Raw genomic sequence first — 18,222 nt, 5'->3', positions numbered from 1 at the left:
ATTATTTCATATAATCTGCATCAGAGACAACTGAAGATGAAAAACTACCGTCCCCATATATAACTAATTTGTGCTGTGCACCAACAAGAACCTGCTTTAAATTTCCATGCCAATTTACCACCCCCACACTGTACCAGGCAAGGTTAGTGGCTATTGAAAATACCACCAGGACAGGGCTATCTAAAGACACATTCGGTAGTGTGTTAACTATATAAAAAAAGACACTGTACAGTTTAAAAACAAATCTTACACAGCCTTACATTTCAGTTTTTTTTCTTTAAAAGGAGTGAGTTGTGTACAGTGGGGTTAAATGCTTTATAGACAAGAAAAAAAACTGCACTAGAACCAACTTATTATCATCATCTTCTTCTTCTTCATCTTCCTCATCTTCCTCCTCTTCCTTCTTTTTCTTGCTTTTTTCATCCTTGACAACTCCCTTTTTTGCTACATCAGGTTTTCCTTTAGCTCGGTAGGCAGCAATATCCTTTTCGTATTTTTCCTTCAGCTTGGCAGCTTTCTTTTCATAAGGCTGCTTATCATCTGCAGCATGTGCTTATGTTTTTAATACCATAAAAAATAAAATGAAAGAAAGGACTTGGACTGACCTCTGTATTACATAAAGGTAAGCTTCTTCTACCCAAGGGTTGGTTCTCAAACTTCTGTAAACAAAAGACTTAACCTGAAGGGGTCATTAAAACACCGAGTGTGGACCAGGGTCATTGCTCAGGGATAGAGCATTTATCTAGCATGTGTGAGGCCCTGCCTGAGAGTCTTATTCACCTGGAACATATAGAAGTTGTAAAAGTGAGGACAAATGTCTGAGCTCCAGGTAGAGAAGGTTTTTGTTAGATTATCTATAGTTTGAAATTTATTTCTATAGGAAAGTTTTATGTTGAATTTTGTTATCAATGCACTACTGATCTAAATACAAATCAGAGCAACTTTCTGAAGAAACATTTGGCAACACAGAAATATGAAATCCTTTGACTCAACAGTTCCACACCTGCAGTAAGAAGACAGTGTAAAAAGATAAATTCAAGAATATTAATGGCAATATTTTTGACAGTTTAAAAAAGCCTAAAGACTATTAAAATGTGATTGATAAATTATATACACAGTGTACTCAGGAAAAGGCAGGTCGAGATAGTACACTGTACTAGTCAATGCTACTCAAAGAGCTGGTTATTAACTTTTTCCTTGCCATCTATAAAAATACAAATCAGCACACTGCCTCCATTGAAAATGTTTTGTTATAGCAAATGACATTTTCATTTGTGACAATTTCCCTAAACCTCAAAATCTTCATGTGTTAAATGGGGATAAAGATCAGGATTTATAAGATCAGGGTAATCAGCATATCTGTCACCTCAGACATAACATATATTACTAGTCTGTGTTAGCCCAAGTTCTTTACTCCTACATCCTTCATACAAATCATATATTGAATTTCTGGAGGGTTGAATTTTCCACTGTTCCTTCTGGAGGCAGGAGAATCACAAGCTATAGCCCAGCCTCAGTAACTTGGTGAAAAACTGTCAAAATAAAATTTAAAAAGGCACTTAGGAAGTAACTCAGCAATAGAGTGCTCCTCGGTTCAATTTCCAGTATTGGAAAAGAAAAAAAAAATTACCCATGAGAAATAGAAATCTTAGATGTGCAGAATAAGGAATCTAAATTTTTTTCTTATAAAATTTTTAAGAACTCCAAGATGAATGGTTAATATATATATTTTTAAAAAAGTAATCCAGTAATCCTAGGCTCCAGGGTCCAATTCCTAGGGATCTGGTAAAAACAAATGGAGAGCTAGGGAGAGAGCTCAGTTGGTAGCTTGCCTTGCATGCACAAGGTCCTGGGTTCAATCCCCAGCACCACCAAATAAAAAAAGGGAATCTCTCCTTAAAGACTCACAGCTCAGGGATCCTGAAGATGAACTAGCAAAATCAAACAGCACAGATCACAGGAGAAAACAAATCATCAGGAAGGTAAATCAGCAAAGCCCAAAACTGACACCCCCAAAATTGGCAACAATTGTCAAATCTAATGGTTAAAAAAGTCACATTTAAAAATAATTTAGAAACCATAATGAAAGAATAAAATGCTATGAAAAAGGGACAGTGTTTTAAGTAAACAAATAAAACATTTATAAATGAAAATTATTACCAATGGAACGAAAAACTTTCAATGGGTTAAATGGCACACTAGATCTGACTTTAAAGAGAACTACTGAAGCAGAAGACAAATCTGAATAAATTATGAGAGAGGAGGCAAGGAGAAGGGAAAGTGGGGGTGGAGGGGGAAAGGAACATGAATATGAATCAATGAGCAACAGAAAGAGAAGCTTCAACAAATGTCAATCTAAAGCAATCTAAAGAGGAGGGAGGGAATCTTACACATCTGTGCATGAAGAATGGGGGAGCATTAATGCTTACAAAGACAATGATTAAGAACTTCCCAGAATTAAAGAGAGAGGTGGGAATGAAAGCCAAAAATGTCTAAATGAAAACAAATGTACACCTACACATATAACGGTTGCAATGAAAATAAAAGAGAAAATCTTAAAAATCAACCAGAGAAGAAAGACAATTTACCTAAAAATAAATTACAAGTTATATTTCTCATCAGTAAAAGATGCCAAAACCTAAAAAATAATAATAATAATATATTAAAATGCTGAAAGGACTTTCATTTCTGGAAAAGATGGGATAAATTTTTTTAAAAATCCACTCTCTGTAGCTCAGGGCTCCTTAGTCTTGGCACTATTGATATTTGGGGCCAGGTTATTCTTTGTTGTAGGGACCTGTTCTCTGTGCAAGATATTTAACAGCATACCCATGCTCTATCCACTAGATGCCAGTAGCAACTGCCACAGTAGTGACAACCAGAATTTTCTCACACATTGCCAAAGATCACTTAAAGGAATAAAATCATTCCCAGTTGAGAACCATTCTCTCTAGGTAACAAATGGGAGGAAGAGAATAGCTGTCCAGGACAGAACACTTTTGAATATATCCACCTTACTCTAGGAAATACCCATAATTGGTTTATGCATGAAATCAACCTGAATCAATAAAGGAAAATTGGGGAACTGAACTATCATGAAAAATACCACCCAGTTTCAAATTACCTGTGGGTAACACACACAATCAAGGCAATGTTTGTAGTACTGCAAAGGCAACAAAAGCTAAATTGACATTTAAGCCACAGCCCACATTAGTAAGACAAGAATATTAAATCTAAATAGACTGACTACCTCCAAAAGTGTAGTTTGAATAAGAACCAGTCTCATTTTGTAATATTCAAAATATCTAGGCTACAATAAGAAACTATTCACCACAAAAAGTACAGAGAAAAATTTGTCAACTCAAATAAGAACTAGTCAATCCACTGACACAAAACCAAGAGGACAGAGATGCTAGAATTATATAACAAGGATTTTAAAGCAGTTATCATAAAAAATGCTTCAGTGGGAAATTATAAATCCTTTTGAAACAAATGGGAAAAATAATAAGTCTCAGAAAAATATTAAAGATATAAAGAAAAACCAAGTGGGAACATTAGAACTGAAAAACACAATAACTGTAATAATTTTAAAACTCACTGACTGGGTTCAGTGCAGAATGGAGATGACAGATCAGTGACCTTTAAAACAAATCAATGAATTGCCCAGTCTGAAGAACATGGAGGGAAAAAATGGGATGAAGGGATGAACAGCAAGTTGGGGGCTGTGGAAAAATAACAAAAATCTAATGTTTGTGTCATCAGAATCCCAGGAGAGAAGCAAAATTCAGAAGTGAAAAACTATTTGAAGAAATAATAGAGGAAAAAATCCCAAATTTGGAGAAAGACTTAACTCTAAAGATTTAAGAAGCTACGCAAATTCTAAACATGATAAACCCAAAGAATTCCATACCCAGATATACCATAATTAAATTTCTAAAAACTAAGACAATGAAATTATGGCAGTTACCAGTAAATGGATGGAACTGAAGAATATCATGCTAAGTGAAATAAGCCAATCCCAAAAAAACAAAGTTCTAATGTTTTCTCTGCTATGTGGATGCTAACTCACAATGAGGAGGAATAGGGTTAGAAGAATAGAAGTACTTTGGATTGGACATGGGGGAGTGAAGGCAAGAGAGGGGAATGGAAATAGGAGAGACAGTAGAATGAGTTGGACATTAATATCCTATGTGCATATTTGATTACACAACCAATGTAATTCTATATTATGTACAGCCAGAAGAATGGGAAGTTATACTCCATATATGTGTAATATGTCAAAATACATTCTATTACCATGTAATATATATATATATATATATATATATATATATATATATATATATATATATATAAAATATATATATACATATAAATTTTTAAGACAATTTTTAAAAATCATAAATGCAGCCAGAGAGACATGATACATTCAATCAATAATAGAAAAATAATTCAAATGACAGTGGATTTGTCACCTGAGATCATGAAATCCAGAAGCAACTGGAACGTTTTTCAAGTGATAAAATAAATGGAACTCTTGGCGGGGCATGGTGGCACATGCCTATAATCCCAGCAGCTCAGGAGGCTGAGGCAGGAGGATGGTGAGTTCAAAGCCAGCCTCAGCAAAAGCAAGGTGCTAAGCAACTCAGTTACACCCGGTCTCTAAATAAAATACAAAATAGGGCTGGGGATGTGGCTCAGCAGCTCAGTGCCCCTGAATTCAATCCCAAGTACCCCCAAAAATAAATAAAATAATGGAACTCTCAAGTCAAAATTCTGTATCAGTGAAAATGTCCCCCAGGAATGAGAGGGAAGTCAAGGTATTTCCAGATGAAGGAAGACAAAGCATTCCAACTATAAAAGAATTACTAAAGGACTTCCTCAGACCTAAGGGAAAGAAATCTGAGAGAAATTCGGATCCTCAGGAATGAAAGAAGAGTCACAAAGATAATAAGTATTTGAGTAAACATTATAGACCATTCTTCTCAATTTGAGCTCTTTAAAATATGTTTTGACTTTTGACAGCAAAAGTTATGCATGTTGGGGCTGGGATTGTGGCTCAGCAGTAGAGCACTCACCTAGCACTGGTGGGACCAGGTTCAATCCTCAGCACCACATAAAAATAAAGGCATTGTGTTGTGTCCATCTATACCTAAAAAATAAATATTTTTTTAAAAAAAATTTTAAAGTTATGCATGTTAGTTTGCTAGGGCTACCATAACAAAGACCTCAGTCCATTAAGCAACATGAATTTATTTTCTCACATTCTGGAGACTGGAAGTCCAAGACCAAGATACCAGCAGGGACAGCTTCTGAGACCTCTCTCCTTGTTTGCTGATGACCATCTTCTTCTGAACTCTTCCCTTATTTGCGGATGACCATCTTCTTCTGGGTCTTTACATTATCTTTCTTCTACATCTGTGTCCAGATTTCCTCTTATAAAGACACCAGTCACATTGGATTAGGGCCCATACTAATAACCTCATTTTATGTAAATTTTAACTGAATTACTTTCTCAAAGTCTTTATCTCCAGATCTTATTCTGAAGTACTAGAATTCATACTTCAACAGTTCTGGAAGTACACAATTCAGTCCATAAAAGAATGTGCATATAATTTATAAGATAACTAAAAACACAGGGGGAAGGGGAAAGGGATTCATATGGTGTTAAGGTTCCTGTATTCCATTGAAGGGGTTAAATCTTGATGCTAAGTTAGACTATGAAAAGTTTGTATATCATAATTCATATTTGCAAACACTTGAAAAGTACAAGATATAGCAACATATAACTTGAAATGGAACACTAAGAAGCACATAAATAACCCAAAAGAAAGTGAGAGTAATAACAAAAAATGTCATGACCAATAGGTCTTGTCCCAGAAATGCAAATTTGGTTAACATTAGAATATCTACCCATGACTCATTTCCAGTGTAAAATGGCAGATGGAACTCATGATTTTATCTCCATCCCTGCATTCCTTAGAGAAAATGATTTAAGGAGGAAAAAGTACAAGGGAGGAACAAGAGCAGATCAGAAAGATTAAAACATTTTTAGAAATGGGAAGGATATAGCAAAAACTGAGACTCACTTGTCTTTCTCTTCAAGGTACCTATGGAGGGAGATAACACAACAAGCAAGCCAATTCCTGCTGTAGAATCCCAGAATGGCTCCATAATTGAAATCATCTGTCACCTCAGAAGAAGAGCAGAAAGGAGGATTTAAAACAGGAGAATTGTTTGAAAAGATAGAGAGGGAAATCGCTATAAAGCCAAAGAACATTCCCTTTTTAAATGTTATGGACTGAACTGTGTACCCCAAAATTCAAATGTTGAAGTCCTAAGTCCCAGGATCTCAGAGTGTGACTATATTTGAAGACAGGGTCTTTAAGGTGGTAATTAATGTTAAATAAGGTCATAAGCATGGGACCCTAACCCAATAGTACTGGTGGCTTATATGAAGAGGAAGAAATGGCAAAGGTTTCTCCTTCCATGTTGGGAGGTCACAGAGGAAGGTGGACGTCTGCAAGCAAGGAAGAGAAACATCCCAGACACTAACTCTGCTGGTACTCAACCTTGGACTTCTAGCCTTCAGAAATGTGAATAAACTTCTATTTGTTTAAGCCACTCATATAATATTATTTTGTTATTATTATGGTTTGCATATGAGGTGTCCCCCCAAAAATTCCAGTATTCATGCAGGAATGTTTGGAGGTGAAATGATTGAACTGTGAGATCTATAACCTAATCGGTCCATCCTAATTTGAATGGGCTGACTGGTGGTAACTGTAGATAAGTGAGACAGGGCTGATGGAGGCAGGTTACTAGGCATGTCCTGAAGGGGTCCAACTTCCCTGCGGCCCCTTCCCCACTGCCTCTGCTTCTTGGCTGCCATGAGTAGAGCAGTGTTCCTTGCTATGCCCTTTCCCCATTATGTGCTGCCTGTGGATGGAGACCTCTGAATCCATGAGCCACAAATAAACTTTCTCCCCTCTAAGTTGTGCTTGTTGGGTATTTTGGTCAAAATGATGCAAGCACTCACTAAAACTGTTATAGTAACCTGAGCTGATCAATGCACTGATGTGGGGCACTCTGTTTAATCTTGGGAAAAACTAAAGCAGAGGCTCTGGGTTTGGGAACCAGGCATCACCTTGTGGCAAAATGAGGCTCTGTACAGAAAATAGGGTCTTCACAGAGAGCTCAAATAAGAGAAGACAGCCAGACCTCTTCACTGCCTGAACTCACAAAATGACAACAGGTAGGCTCATGTACACACAGCTTTTCTCAGAGAGAACCAGAAACAGGGAAGTGAAATATTCTTCTGTTTTTTTAAAAATTACTGGAACCAGAAAAATATCTATAAATACCAAAAACTGGGTGCCCACAATGAAATTGATTTCTGAATGATCACCTGAAAACAATACAACAGATAAAGCAGCCCTTACAAATAATTACCAGTGCTCAGTGGTAGAGGCACTTGCCTAGCATATGTGAGACACTGGGTTGTATTCTCAGCACCACATAAAAATAAATATATATAATAAATATGTAAATATGTATTGTGTCCATCCACAACTAAAAAAATTAATAACCAGTGGCTTACTCTCAAATGTGAATGGATAACCAAGGATCATACCCAGCTGTTCAAGATATGAATAGAGGATTTGTTCCAGAACAACGTTTGACAAAGTAATACAGTGTTCTCAAATTTATGGTCTTAGTTAGTACCTTATATATTTAAAAAATGTAAAGACCCCAAAGCACTTTAGAATTTTGAAGTTTATTTATTAATCTGTACCATATTTCAAATGTAAACTGAGATATATTTAAAACAGAAGAACACATAAGCATACATTCTACTGACTGCAGGGTGTTGTTATAGCCCCTCATGTGTCTTCTGCAAACTTTTATGTACACTTAATAAAATGAGATTAAAAAGATAAACATAATCTTATTATTATGGAAACCATTTTGGCCTCACAGACCATGTAAAAAGTATCAGGGACCACTAGCCTCTGGGTTTATAGGGTCCCCAAGATCCAAAGAGCCACATCTTGAGGATCACTGAAAAACAACAATGAGATCCAGGGTGGAAAGGTGCCTCAGAGCAGATAAACAAAACTTGCTGAACATTTGTGCTGTTACTGTATCTATACCACCATGCTGCTTGCAACAGACAACAAAATAGAGGAAATATGACTAAAAAGTAGATCTTCCTCTCACGGTGCATATAAACTAAATAATTAAGAGGTATGGGTAAAATTAGTGATAGATTCTGATTGGGAGAGTTGATAATAACTTCAAAAAGAAAGTTATAAAAGGATGCTTTTTAATAAAATAATTTCAGTAGCCTTCCTATACATTTTTATGTAAGCTAATTGTATCGATAAAAATGAAAATTTTTGTCTCCAGGATTCTACAAGAGTAGGATAGTCTTACCTTGATTATAAGCAGCTGATGATGTTGGTTATGCCTCTTACCATAGAATAGCTTTTGGGTGACAAGTAGCAACCAAAAATCAAAGTGCTCCAAATTTCAAGACAGGGCTGGGGTTGTGGCTCAGTGGAAGAGCACTTACCTAGCATGTGTGAAGCACTGGGTTCGATTCTCAGCACCACATACAAATATATGAATAAAATAAAGTCTACTTTATTTTAAAAAAAATTCAAGACAGAGACATACAATAAAAATCAATATTTTCCATTAAGCGAACTCTTAAAACTGGTTTCATATTCTAAACTCTAAATCAATAATATAAAAAGGAGAATTTATCAGTAATTCATTGTCACTCAGAACAATATTATGAGACAATCAGGAACTGTCCAGTTTCCAGATATCTGTCACCTTCTTAATAAGAAAATAGTCATAACTGGATTAAATCATTAATAGTATATGATGCAAGCATACAGAGCCTTAAAACTACAACTAATATCCTATCCCTATAAAGTGCCTCACACATTAGCGGTGTACCTTAAAAAATCCATTTGCTTCCATGAAAAATATAAAAGAAAAATAATTTCCTTTCTGACCTAAGCAAGTATTTCAGGCTTTACTATCCCAATGTCATCTAAAATCAAGAGTCATAACTATGACTTGCTTCTAACCAACAAAACACAGCAAAGATGATGGAATCATGGAGGGCTGTGATTTAAATTATGGCCTCTGACCCTCTCATGGCTGCCTTGTGCTAGGAGATGCCTGTCAAAAGTGCAGGTCAAGATGGCCTGATTGCTATGGTGATGCCAGCACAGAGAGGGTATGTTGCATTTATCAGTCAAGGCCTTGAGTTCAGACACCAACTCTCAATAATAGAGAATTCTGAGCAAAACAAGATGACACTAATGTCTCACCAGTCCTCCATCCTTCAGATTGCCTGCTTTCCTGAAATTTTCCCACAAATAACCTTCTGATGAAACCTATATGATAAATGTGCTGAGCTAGCTCTTCGTCAGTCAGTCAAACTCCATCAGAGTTTGTCTCTTCTTCATCCCCCATCTCCCCCTGTCCGGTTTCTGAATTAACAGCCCAGGTATGAATCTTTGGCACTCACTTCCATGATTTTTATCATTTATGAGCTTCCTAGGAGATGACCCTGCTGACTTTGATGAAGCAAATGACCATACTGGGGAGGCTCACATAGAAAGGAATTGAGGGAGGCCACCAGCCAACAGCCAGTATAAAATTGAAGCCCTCAGTTTACCAGCCCACAAAGACCTGAACCCTACCAACCCCTTGTGGGAGTGGAAGTAGATCTTCTCCAGTTGAACCTTCAGATGAGAACACAGTCCTTGCTGACACCCTGTTTGACACCCTGACCCCCATAAGTCAAGACCTCAGACGTACAGAGCTATGAGATAACAAACTGGGTTGTTTTAAGCTTCTATGCACTTAGTGATTTGTTATGCAACAAGAGACAACAAATACAGAGGAGTAAAAAAAAAATAACACTGTAGGAAAAAACATGACTTCATTATGATTGGAATTGTTACCACTAAAATATTAAGAATTGATTTTATTCTAATGGACCAGTTAGGAAAGACACTGCAATATACTTCTAAAAAATCTAAGGAGAAGGATGGTAGGAGATCAGGGGTGAAGAGTTATAGTCTCCCTCCTCCCTGTTGGAGAATCAGGAGTAAGCTGGCTGAAGGCAGCTAAGCTGCTGAGGATGCTACAAATCTTAGATTAATAAAGTCCATGTGTCTCAGCCAAAACTCCAAAAAATAGTAAAACTAAAGGAGAAATCGGATTGGCAGATACAAAGAGGTAGCACATTGAAAAGAAGAGAAATGGGGAATGTCAAGACAGGCAACAGCAGGCCCCCAACAGAGCCACAATCTAAAAGATGGGCTACTCCCAGAAATTAAGTCATGGTGACTGAGGTCAGGACCAGTGGAGACACCAGGCAGGCAATGTGGGCATTACTAGAAGATTAAGGTCTTTTAAAACACAATAATGGAATAACTAGCAATACCGTCAAGCTTTCCAAGCTTTCCAACACACCTATCCAGTGTAACACCTATCCATGAGTCACATCCAAGAGAAGGGTAGGCCACAAAGTCTAAAGAAATCATCAAATGCAAATTAGCAGAGAAATCTTCAGAATCCTCTTGGATCTTCAATAAAGAGGCAGCTGTGCTAGCCCCTCAAAAGCCTCTGACTAAATTCTCCCAAGGCCACTAAATAAAAGCTAAGTGTGCACACATGCACCACAAATTCATATGCTTATGATAGATGCTGCAGACACACTTGCCCAAAACAATTAGCACTGGGGATAAAAACATCATGATTAATACTTCTATTTAAAATCTGAGTTCTGCACCTTTGGGTGATTTGTCCTAGATTCTCTTCCCTAGAGTCTTACATTTTTAACAGAACATGTGTACTTAATTTTATATTCTTCACACAGAAAAATGTCAGTGACTGGGCACCCTGTTTCTGAAGGTCAGATTGTTCTTGTTATACGAGCTATAAATTACAGAAAGCATCAGGTGAAGAGACAGACATTTATTGAACACCTATTCTGTGGAGAGCAGTGACTTGAACCATGATTTCTGATTGCCACATGGCAGCATTTGCACTGGGAACTTCCTGTGCAAAAGTGCAGGTCAAGATGGCCCAGTTGCTATGGTGATGCCTGACTGAGGAGGCTGTGTACAAAGGCACAGAAATTTATCAGTAAGGAACTTGAGCTCAGGCACCAACTCCTAGGCATAGATATTTCTGAACATAACATGATAATCCTAATGTCTTGCCAGTCCTGCATCCTTCAGATTGCCTGTTTTGCTAAAACTTTCCCACAAATAACCTTTTGATTAAATCTATATAATAAATGTGCAGAGCTAGCTCTGGGTCATTCATCCTCCATCAGGGGACGATGTCCCACTTGGCCCCAGCTTTTTCTCTATGTATGTCTGTCTTTTCTTCAACCCCCATCACCCCTCACCAGTTTTCTGAATTAATGGCTGTGTTCTTCGTGGCATTACTCTGTACCATCTCATTTGCTTCTTGCAATTACTCAAAATGGAATAAGCCAAAGCCAAAGCCTCACTCAAGTCAATCTACCTGATCCCATCACCCAACCACTAAGTAATAATGCCAGACATCAAAACTCAGGCACCTCTGAAACCAAGCCTGAACTTCATTCTACCATATCACACTGTTAACCAGTCTTCTGAAATTTCTGAGCTAAGGCAATTGAATACCTAATTGAGATTGATAATAGATTATGCTTATGGTGTAATAAACAAGGGGAATTTTCATGTTAAGGTAGGTAAAATCATTGTATATCTCTTAACCTCCACTCCATTGTGAGTCAAACTATAAATGTGACTTACTGCATTTCTAAAATTAGAATCCAGAAGGATCTTTTAGTCTGGTAATAAAAGAAAATATATTCTAAAGGAATGGTATTCATCCATAAATGTAAACTACCTAAAATCAGATGTGTTGCCCAAAGGACTTAAGAACAACATACAGAATTTAATTCTTGGCTTAAAAAACAGTCACATCAATGTTTATAGCAGCACAATCACAATAGCTAAGCTATAGAACCAACCTAGATGCCCTTCAATAGATGAATGGATAAAGAAAATGTGATGTATATATACATAATGGAATATTATTCAGTATTAAAAGAGCATAAAATCATGGCATTTTCAGGTAAATTGATGGAGCTGGAGAGTATAATGCTAAGTGAAATTAGCCAATCCCAAAAAACAAAATGCCAAATGATTTCTCTGATTTAAGGATGCTGATTCATAATATGCTGGGGGTGGGAGGATTAAATGAACTCTAGATAGGGCAAAGGGGAAAAGGGAAGGGAGTTAAGGGAAGAGCATAGGGGTAGGAAAGATGGTAGAATGTGATGGTCATCACTACCCTAAGTACATGTGTGAAGACATGAAGGATGTGACTCTACTTTGTGTGCAACCAGAGATATGAAAAATTATGCTCTGTATGTGTAATATGAATTGTAATGTATTTCTGTTGTCACATATAAAAATTAAAATTTTTTAAAAATTAAAGAAATAAATTAAAAATCTAAAAAAGTCAGGTGTGGATAATCCTTAATGAAAGACAACTGCACTTAAGAATTTTATTTGTAATATGTACTTCAGGTATCTCCCTAATACACTAGAAATACCTGTTAATGAATTTTACCATCATTTGCATCCCTTTAATCAATCCATAATCCTAAATCATGGTAATGACTAAATGATAGCCTAGTGACCTAAAACAACAAATGTCATCCAAATCTACCATACTCTCCTCCCAAGAGATCTAACCCATTGCTAGGTAGACCAAGCTTTACATACAATTAGAAAGTCAAGTCAGTTGAGAAAAAGTTTCACCAATTCAGAGATGCCAATCAGAAAATTTATAAAGTGGAATTCTACTCAAATAGTATGAAAGTGTTTATTCTGGCATACTTTCAGAATGTTTCAATAGGATAATCCCAACTGAGTAAATCAGTCCAGAATACTGTCCCCAGACACATCTTTATGTTTTTCTCTAGAATTTAATTCTTGGTTTAAAAAACAGGAGGAAGAATTTGGAAAACAAAACGAGAACAAGCAGCTTCTCTTTTCTTCTACACTGTTTATAATTACCCAGGCTGAGTCAGCTTTTCAAACTTAAAGCAAGAGTATAATCCATATATATCAAATCAATGCACTTCTCAGAACACTGATTGCTAGTCAACGACACTAATAATATCTGAGTTCTATCATCTTTTATTGTAGGGTACTTTTCTTCAGTGGGATAACAGCCTAGCAGTTACAGGGGGTAAGTATGCACAGAGACATGCTGAAGAGACAGTGGTTAATATAACGTGATAAAGATACTTTCAAAACACATTCTCCAGAAAATTAGGAGGGTGCTGGAGAGAGATGCAACAAGAGTGATGAAATGCTGACACCTCTTACAGTTGACCGGACTCTGGTGCTTCACGGTTAATTAGACTGTTTTCTTTTGTGTCCATATGACATTTTCATAAAGCTTTGTGAATATTATCATCCCAAAACAGAATCTACAAATGGGGGTCCTTCAACATTATTCTTCCAAAAAGTCATCTCAATAGTATTAGACCATACCGTCTAGAATACTGGCTGACATCTCAGTTCTGTCATTTATAAGCATTTTTTCCTCCAAAAAAAATTTTTTTGCAGAGGAGTTGCAAGAATAATACAAAGAACTCCTAGACTCACCAAATGTTAACACTTGGCCACATTTGCTTTATCTCTTTTTCATATGACTTACAGACATGCATATGTCTTTTCCCAACGCATTTGAGATTTAGTTGCAGACATATGCCCCCTCATCCTGACTATACCCGTTCCCCTAAGAAGAAAGGTATTCCTTTTCAAATTTATGAAATCTGACCTTGACACAATGCTATTGTCCAAACAGAACACATATTCAAATGTCCTTGGTAGCATTTTTCACCTGATATTTCTGATATTTTCTCAAGGTTAGAACCAGGCTATACATTTTTGGTATAAGTGGTATTGTATTCACAGTGCTCCATGGATGATTATTTCTTGACTCAATACTATTGTCATGTTTATAAGGACATAAGGATATTTTCTGTGAATTATATCACTTCTTTGTGAGTAATGTCATTTTAATGTAAATTATCATTTTCTAACTTTCTTCTCTGTACATTTTACTTAGCAGCATTTGTAACCTTTTTTAATAATTACTAGAAAAAATTTCAAGAATTTCAATTTCATTTTTGCTCAAATCCAAGCAATTTTCCTTTAATCAATCCATAATCCTAAATCATGGTAATGACTAAATTACAGCCTTCAGGTGATTTGCATGCCTGTGAAAGTCTGAGACATCCTACATCCTGAATATCTCAAGCAAATATTTGGCAGTGGTTCCCCATCATTTCCTGCCGAGGTTCTACATTTGATTTTTCCCTCCTTGGCTCTCTTCCTTCCGTTCTCCAGGATCAAGTACAAAGATTGCTGATGAAGTAGGGAGGATGGGGAAAAAAGAAACTGCAGGTTGTCAACTAGAAAGTAGGAGGGATAGAATGGCTACTAGTGGATACTGCCTGTGGGATAGCAACAATCCATTTGTGGATGGATCAGGCAAAAAAAAAAAAAAAATGACACAAGATCAACCAGTAGACTAGGAACAACCATAGGCAACCAGATGTCTCCCTGGTAATACCAAATGTTCATCAGCAACAGCCCCAAGACACAACCACTCAAGAATTGCTCAAGATTTCTGAGACATAATATAGTTAGTTATTTCCAACATTGCCTAACATCCCTGACTGTTCCTGAGAATTTAATTCTTACAAGCAGACTCAAGTGACTTAAAAAACAAAGACCCATAAAAAGGAGTATTAATAATTCAACAAATGCCATAAATGGAAGAAAAAGAGAAAAATTCTTCACTACTATCTGGAAACAAAGACTTATCTGGAACACTTGCTACTGAGGAAATCATAAAGCATAGTTCAAATACCTAAGTACTACCACAACACATTACACATTGGAACAAAGTTGCTTAACACCTCATGGTAACTTACTGAAAACCACACTAAGCCTCTGGAGTTCATTTCGCTTCTGGAACCTGCCCTTAGACATCCTGCTGTCCGGACATAAAGACATTTTCTGTAGGCAACATTCTTCTTTGTGAACATTATAAGTTTATAGGCAACTATTTTTTACAAAATCTCTGTGTTTGATATACACTTACAGAACACCTTCATAAAGAAAGTCCTTCTGGATTCCATCAGGAAAGGAATGGAAGAGAGAATTTGAATTTGCCTGGCTTTAAGCCAATTTTTCCCTCAAGGGGAAATTTGGGGAAAGGGGAGAAAAATAGAAAAAAAAAGCAATCAGTTGTAGTCCTTAGGCAATACTGAACCCAGGTTTGATTTATCATAAAAAGGCCATATACACACCGTCTGATAACAAGACTTGGGAAGACATTATCATCACTCTGTATACCCCTACCTGCCTGTCATCTACTATTCCCTCACCTGCAGAGGTAAGAAGCACTAGGAGCACTGTAGCTTCATATCACTGGAAGCTATTAGAAATATAAACTATCAGACCATAACTCAAACTTACTGAATCAGGAATTCTGGGGATGGGGTACAGCAAGTTCTTTTAACAAGCCCTTCAGGTGATTTGCATGCCTGTGAAAGTCTGAGACTATTAAAAAAAAAATACTGATGTCCATGTATATTTTAAAGCTCTTAAGGAATATGTCTAATGTGCAGCCAGGGCTGGAAAACAAAGCTAACTTTATTTTATTTTTTTATTTCTCCCTGTGCTGGGGATAGAACACAGATCTCACACATGCCAGGCAACTGTTCTACCACTGAGTTACTTCACCAGCCATAGAGCTAACTAAAAAAAACTCTGTGTCTAGAAGTAATCATGGGCTCTACACTATAGAATCACCTCTATTCTAACTATAGAAGGTTGTGGAACTTTAAACTAAAGATATATTCAAGATTTGGGGGGGGGTATTTTTCAAAATACTCACTGAAAATACTTGCCTTCTCTTCATTTCCACAAGGACAAATGGTAAGTCTTTCCTGTTACTTATAAATAAGAACAAATACTAACTATTCTCTAAACTCTGGAAACCTATCTGATTTCTAGTTCCATTTCAGCTGAGAGTAAACATAATATTGACCCCAAATCACCTCAAGAGCTAAGCTGGTCAAATACCATAATTTTTTCATAAGCAAAAATTAATGGCATAAAGTTTGATTCTTCTGTAGAGTTGAACATACCATATAAGGACGTAGAAGTAACATTTATCTCAATAAATTGAGAAAGAAGCATGGCAAATTTTTTTCTAGGATTCCAAATGCATCATCTTTACCCAAAACTTTAAAAAAAAAAAAAAAAGAACTGTCCATTGCATTCATGGAATGCATGAACTGCCTGTTTGAGTCCCTTTACTATTTATTATTTCTAAGAAATATATGAATAAGGCCAAGTTTAATTATCTACTTGTTTGTTGTGTTTTAATTAGTTAATAAAAGTTCAAATCCAAAATTTCTTTTCCTAGGAAAAAAATGCTAGACCACTCTTCATATAAATGAGCAGAACTGAGAAAAGGGGAAGCTTGGCCCTTATTAGCTGATTATATTGTAAAAACCTGTTATATACTTTTAAACCTGAAAGTGGAGAGAGCATGTTGGCGTCTTCACACAAGAAAAATGATGGCAAATGGGGAAAGGGAGAGCAACTGCTAGGTAGGGAGAGCCAATTGTGTTACCATCACCTGAGATATGACAGCTGTCAGGGTTTTCAGTAGAGAAATTGTGGACAGTGCCAGGATCCCATTGCTAGTGAATTCTGGATATAAAATACAAAAATACATGCGTTTCAACTACAAAACCTATGCTCTTTGCACTATGTTCTTGGCTGATTAATAATTTTAAAGAAAAATAATTAACTGCAGAAATTTTGACCCTCACCTTCCCATCTGTGCTCCATCTCATGTCTCAAAACACCTTTCAAATGGTCTCTCATACGCCCTTAAAATGTGATAGGCCTGAGCTGGGTGTGGGACAGGTGTGACTCAATGGTTTTCCCCTGAACTTCCTTTGAGGCTTTACTAACACATCTAGCTTCAGCTACATCTAACTTAATCAGTTTTCATAGACGTGAACCTAACCTAAAGCATAAGCCAAAAAAGCAGAGGTTCCAAGAAGCCAAAGACAGGCCGACCAGCTCCTTCCAACACTTCCATTCTGATTTTCAACCTGAAGTCTCCGCGAGCTTCTCATTCACTGTCCATGGTAGCCAGACATGGTCTCTAGCTGGCCCTCCGCTGCCCAGAGGGGAACATAACCCTGGTGGGGTTGTGGCATTGCAAGCCATCCTGATCCCCAGAAGGCGGGTGCACAAACCCAACCCAGAACTCAAGGCGAACCTTGAACTCACAGCTCCAAAAACTCGCAGTGTCTTCGTGGCAGGGATCCCTGAAGACTGGCTCCGGGCCTGGGGGCAGTGCCCCCGAATGGCTGAGATGGCAGGCCCCGCTACCCCATGGCATCGAGTGTCCCCTCCGCCTTGGCGCCTGGCGCACGCCCTTCCACCACATCCCTCCCGCCCTCTCTAGTCCTGCCTGGGAGCAAAGGGTGATGAGCGCGGGGGCAAGGGCCCGCCGGGAGGAGAGGAGTACCCGGCTGCTGCTCCCGCGAGCCCGGCACAAAGGCAGGCGTCTGAAAGACAACTTCCCACCCTGGCCGCGGCCTCCCACGGCCTCTGAGGCCGGAACGCACTTACTGTCAGTCGCCATGGTCGGGCGAGGGGCTGCCCGGCGGCCGCCAGTGGCTGGGGTACCAGGCGCGGAGCCTGGCCGGCGCGCGCTCCTCGGCAGGCCCCGCGCGCTCGGGGGCCGCGCAGCGCACAGCCCCTCCCGCCGCGCGCCCCCGCCGCGCCGCCCCGCGCCCCGCAGCTGCCGCCTGCCAAGCCGCCCGCGCCCGGAGAGTCCAGCCCTGGGGGTCAAACCCGCCCAGCCTCGGCTCCAGCGGCTGGACCTACCCCTCCCAGCCTCGCAGCATCTGCCCTTCCTTTCCTTCCATACTCCCAAAACAATGAAGGCACCAACTTGGAAACGCTCTGGCCAGGATCGCCTCATCTGGCTACCTTTCCCACTATATTCCTCTGCTACATATTTGTTTTCTTGTCTCCGGTTTTCCGCCTGGCCCATATCTGGAGCTTCTTACCAGCGAGG

The 18,222-nt window shown here is 38.2% G+C and overlaps 1 protein-coding gene across 1 annotated transcript in view; it reads right to left on the bottom strand.

Annotated features, from left to right (window-relative positions):
- Positions 1 to 17,882, bottom strand: part of SYT16 (synaptotagmin 16) — a gene marked incomplete at its 5' end in the record, with an annotated part of 265,502 nt that extends 247,620 nt beyond the window's left edge. Inside the window, one exon of the mRNA XM_081292276.1 lies at positions 17,772 to 17,882. Coding sequence (XP_081148402.1) covers positions 17,772 to 17,784 — 13 coding nt within the window. The remainder of the gene's footprint in view (positions 1 to 17,771) is intronic.
- Positions 17,883 to 18,222: the final 340 nt, after the last annotated feature.

This window comes from Spermophilus citellus (genome assembly GCF_964194105.1).
Source record: "Spermophilus citellus genome assembly, chromosome: 4".
Lineage (NCBI taxonomy): Eukaryota > Metazoa > Chordata > Mammalia > Rodentia > Sciuridae > Spermophilus > Spermophilus citellus.
Note: the sequence above shows the minus strand (reverse complement) of the source record. Positions and strands in the feature narration are given on the sequence as shown.